Source organism: Fulmarus glacialis, unplaced genomic scaffold, assembly GCF_000690835.1.
Source record: "Fulmarus glacialis isolate BGI_N327 unplaced genomic scaffold, ASM69083v1 Scaffold43805, whole genome shotgun sequence".
NCBI lineage: Eukaryota > Metazoa > Chordata > Aves > Procellariiformes > Procellariidae > Fulmarus > Fulmarus glacialis.
In genome coordinates, this window is record NW_009214447.1 from 1 (window position 1) to 5413 (window position 5413).

At 39.9% G+C, this 5413-nt stretch overlaps 1 protein-coding gene across 1 annotated transcript; it reads right to left on the bottom strand.

Moving 5' to 3' along the window:
* Positions 1 to 3480: 3480 nt before the first annotated feature.
* LOC104077356 (glycerol-3-phosphate dehydrogenase, mitochondrial-like) lies at positions 3481 to 5158 on the bottom strand (the record flags this gene model as incomplete). The annotated part of the gene is made up of 4 exons (XM_009578556.1): positions 3481 to 3579; positions 3698 to 3776; positions 3872 to 3984; positions 5000 to 5158. Coding segments are annotated over 4 exons (450 nt in total), but the record flags the coding sequence as incomplete, so codon positions are not given.
* Between the last annotated feature and the right edge of the window lie 255 nt (positions 5159 to 5413).

Sequence of the window (5413 nt, forward strand, 5' to 3'; positions counted from 1 at the left end):
GGCTGCCTGCTAGGTTAAACCACGACACCCACGGCCACCAACGGTGGACACTGACACAGTTCCAGTCTAAGCAATGGCAGAGTTAATTATTTTGTCCAACAGCCATTAGCAAGTGCTAATGAATACACAGAACTGATTTTTCCATATATAAAGCAAAACTGCTGTATAGTTTCAAAGACTCACCTCAAAGCTCATTTATATTTTCCAGAAATATCAATGAAATTTTTGGCCAGGCGTGGGTGGCAGGAAGAACAGAAGTACCAAATATGATCCGCTTGGAAGTAACAGTGCAGGCAACCATCAACACCAGGGTTTTCTCAGTGACATTTAAGAATGTAGGATAACCCATCTATTTCACAGGCTTTTTTATTTTTTTAAATATCTGAAAGATGTAACTAATAGAAGAACACCATTCCTGATCTACCACTGACCCTGGACCATACCCTTTTTCATTCATATGCTCTTCTGTGTAGAGATAGTGTACTTGACTTCCACAATTCTTTCAAATCCAAATTCCTTTATAGACTTTTAAAACTAATTTGCCTTTAAGTCCTTGAAACTGGATTCAGCTCTATCTTAACGAACACACACTAGTGCTAAGATTTTAGTTAATTCTCTTTTATCCCATGGATAAAGCGAGCATTAGACTTGAAATTACATGCAGTCAGCATGTAAGACTACTATGGAAAGCAATCGGCACTTACAAAATGCAATTTCTTACTCCCATTGAGTGCTAAGAATCCTTCAGATTTCTTCCCATCTACAGGAAAATCTATTAATTATACCTGCAGCTGGACCTATGCAAATGTGGTATCAACCCTGTCAAAGCAGGAACGAGTACCAGGAGGGGAAAGGGACAGAAGGGAACCCCATGCCTTCCAGCTGAGGCTGGAAAAACCTCCCTGCATTTTGAAGGCATTTTGATTACCCTGTGCCGCCCGGAGGCAAGGCAGATGACGGAGTTGGGAAGGAGAGGACCAGCAGCAGTAAGAGCAGTAGCTACAGCCAGCCAGGGAAGTCCACCATTGCTTGGGCTTGGCGTACTGCCTCGCCTGCCTCCCCACTTCCAGAGCGATCCCTACGCACAGACAGGGAGGCCCTAAGAGGAGAGGCATTGCCCTCACACCCACTCACCCTGCTTGATGATACACTCGACTACCGGTCTTGTGTCCGTCCGGTCTGACTATACTGCACGCTTTTTGGGAAGCCACCACAAAAAAGATGGCAGATCCTCTGGCACCACCATGAAAACAAGAGTTTCTGGTACATGGGTCTGTCACCCCAAAGGAAATCTGCTGTTGGGGAAAAAAAGCTTCCTCCTTATTTAACATGAGGGGTTTTTTGCCTTTACATACCAAAACTAGGCACTAGGCTTCTGTATGCAAGTATTCAGAAGAACAGCCACTGCCGTAAGACAGCTCCACGTGCACCTAAACACTGTCAGAGCTCTGCCTCTCTGCCACAGTGGAACGACCTGGTCGTATCAAACGCTGATCAATGCAGTCCACTTTCTCTTTGTAAAAGACCTGTAAGCATCGGTGTCTGCCGGGACCAGTTCTCACAAGACCATTATTTGAGTTACATTGGCAATCTGCAGTCGGCCAAATGAAAGCACTTGGCATTGCTCTGCTCCCCACCTGGAGAGCTACGCAGCCGCCCTGGTACAACGTGTTCCTATATTCTAATACAAAAGTTCACAAATATTTGCACATGGCTTTCCACAAGCATTCTGTGGTAAAATGCAATTACTTGAAAGTTTTCAGAAAGCAAACACAAAAGTATTGGGAACCGACTTAACAGATCCATTAAAAAAATTAAACAAACATTTAATGTATTTTGTTCCTTCCATGGCAACCTCCTGTTAATTTTATTACCACACTTCCTACTTAGCACTTGGCTACGCAGCAGCTCCCCGTGTGCTGCTCTCTGCCTCCACAGGAAGGAGGTGCATAGGCACAAGTCATCATTACTGCAGTGCCAATCACTAGCGTTAAATATTTAGATTGCATTGTGAAATCTATAGGAGAAGCCAGTAGCCACAGAGTTACACAGTTTTACAAAAGTAACTGTGAAACTGTACCAAAACAGTGACTTGCCTTTTATATTTTACAGATATTATGACTCAGGGCAGGCAACCCCTCCTGAGACTATTCAGCACACTAAAGCAAAAACCCCAGAAAGCCACCCAAAAAAAAAAAAAAAAAAAAAATCTACAGAAGACATAATTACTAGTTGTTTCAACTTCTTAACCACAACTTATCCAAACTAACCAAATTATAGTTTAACACAACCCTTACAGTAAATGGTGGGTCGTCCCCCCTCCCAATTAAAAGTTTTCACATGCAAAGGGATGTAAGAGGGAGACCCTTTTCAACAGCCAGAAAAACAGCTGCAGTTTTCTCTTATATTTGAATACATAAGCATAAACTCCCAAAGCCATTGTTTCTTCTTCCCCCACCATGGTTTGTTTTTTTGTTGTTTTTTGTTGTTGTTGCTGTTGTTTTTCCCCCTTCCCCCAAGTGCATTTCAGTTACCCAGCTAAATTGCTGCATTTTAGGCAAATAAATAGTCCTTTTTTCTAATGCTGGACACAACCTATGAAAATTTTCTGCATTTAGATTCAACAATGCTGCTCTTATCTACAGCTCATCTCGAGAGAGACAATTACCATTTCCTTTGCCTTGATCTTGTTTGTTTAACTTGACACAGTGAAGAAAGGGCTGACATTGACCAAAATCCCCAGCATTAATTTATCTCATGTTCGGCATTCATCATTGCCACCATGCAGGAAAGACATGGCAGTCATTTGAAATACCACACCAAGAAAGACTCTACAAAAACAAAGCTGGCTGGCAAACTGCATATGCAAGAGGAGCTGGGCAAACAAACGTTTCAGTAGCACCCTTAATTTCATTTTAAAGCCCTGCAAAAAGCAGATGTATGGGTTGTCAATGTAATGTCTTTCATACAAACTGAGATAATGTTAGCCAATGCAGGAGTTAAAATGGGATTATATGGACTGGATGTGCTTTAACCACAAGCTCATTCTTCAAAATATTCAAAATGGTTTAGAAACTACTAATGACTTAACAGACCCAGATGAACGTCAGTGTGCACAACCGTGCCATATACCTTCCAATGGAAAATTGTATAATTTTGAATATATTTAAACAGCATTTCTGTATTAAAAAAGCCAAATTCAGGTCTGTACTGTGGTATACTTTGTAAATTGGACCTGTTTTTTGGGTCTCATTGTTTCTGCACATGAAAAAAAGTCCTTGAATTTCAAAGTTGCTTGAGGATGGCTTTGTGCGCCACTGATCTTGTGATCTGGCAAATAGCATCGACACTACAGCGTTTACCCAAGTAACACTCACCTAGTCTCCAACCCAGCCCTTCAGCAAAGAGTGGAAAAAAATTAAATACCTATGCTTTTGTTCATTAAAGTTACAGCTTCTCTTGTAACAAAGAAACACCTACCTGCAAAAACTCATTGAGCTCAACCTGTCCATTTTTGTTCAGATCCACTTCATTTAGAATATCATGAAGTGTATTTTCAGCAATTTGCACACTGATGCTCTAGACAAAAAAAGCACAGAAGTATGTCAACTGGATCGTTCAGCACTATTTATGGCACACTCTGAAATTTAGATAAGAGGCTTAAAAAGGAAACTAAAAGAACACATGGAAACATTACCTCCAAGACACGCTGCACGTCCAGTATAGTAATAAACCCTTTCTTGTCCTTGTCAAACATGTGGAATCGCTTCTTGTACCTGCAAGATAAGGATTATCAGTGGGAAAAACTGCACTCAGAAGAATGGCAGGTATTAATTCCTAGCAGCATAGGGAACTTTTTTACTTTACTTACCTTTCAATATCTGAAGGCACTAGACTGATTTCAGAGCTGTCTGCTAATTGATCTGATTTTACTTTGTAGCCCATTTCATAATAGAGAAATTTTTTAGCAGCTTCAAGTTCTTCCTACAACAAAAAAAGGAAAACTGTATATCTGAGGAATAGCAAGTTCTTACACAATTATTTTAATGTAATATTTATTAGCTTCTTCCAGTTAACTACAATTTATCTAAGGTCCAAAAATTAAGCAGATGGTAGCTGAAAAGTATTTAAAAGGTAAGTTAAGTTAAGCTTAGACACTTTTTAGTCTTGAAGAGATATCGAGTCTAGTAAAGACTTCCAATTACTGTGTAAACGCTTTTAGGACCACACCATGCCTTCAGTCGCGCATGGTATATCTACCTATTTCATGAAGAATGGCACTTGCAGGTCAGGCCTGCAAAATGCCATTTAACTCACAGCTGATACCTCACTGCAATGTTTCACCTATCTATCTAAAATCAGCAAAATAAAATCAGGAGGCTCAACACCAGGCAAGTTCTTTATGTTTTAAACTAGTTTTCTTGATGGTAGTAAAGTTAGGTAAAGCTTAGATAGAAGCTTTACTAGCTTCTCTAGCTAAGCTAGTAAAGTGACAAACACCGCAAGTAAAGTGAGATGAGTCCAACACTGTGGGTCTGAGCACAGACCCAGTGGGGGCAAAGGAAACTAACAATGACCTTAAAAATTAATTTACGCCAGAGAATGGTGCAAACTCAGTATCATCACTTTTCAAAAGACACAGCAGACAAAAAGGAGTGACACAGTTTACAAGATCCTCTTTTTCTGAGGCAGCTCTGTGGAAAAGTGTCAGTAAACAAGCTATTTGAACAGGAATAGGATAGCAATGCCAAGTCTGCTTTCATTTTTAAAGTTGGGGAACAACAGGATACAGATCTTCACTTTCCCCTCCACCCCCTGGCCAATACCAACTTATTTCACAGCTATTTTGATAAAGTCTTTATAATTAAATATGCCAAGTGAATCATTCTCTCAGGAAGAAAGCATCACTTGAAGTTTTCTATTCAACTAATTTAGATTGTTAACATGGAAACTACTTAAGCAAAACAAAACAGTTTCAGATGAAAAAGTCTCTTTGTACCTTTTTTTTCTGCTCACTCCAGTTAAGTTCCTTCCCCATTATATCTACGATTCTTGGCAGGGCTTCCTCTGCAGCCTGCACATTAAGGAAGGCCAAGCGAGTACGTCGGGAAATCATATCCACTGCCGTGCGGGCATACTCTTTAACACCATAGACAACCTAGAACAATAAGACAAGGGGAAAAAATGCAGATGAGAAAGTTGACAGGCATTGTCAGAAATTATGTTTAGTGTCATGAACCACAGTGCTGGTCTGGCTATACAAAATGAACTTTCTGTAACTAGTTCCTACCCAACCAAGAGAAAGGTTTGAGGTTCCCTCTTCCTTGGAACATTGCCTATTTTTTATTTCATATATGCACTATATAATTATAAATACTTCATTTTTAATATATATACACATATTAATATATTT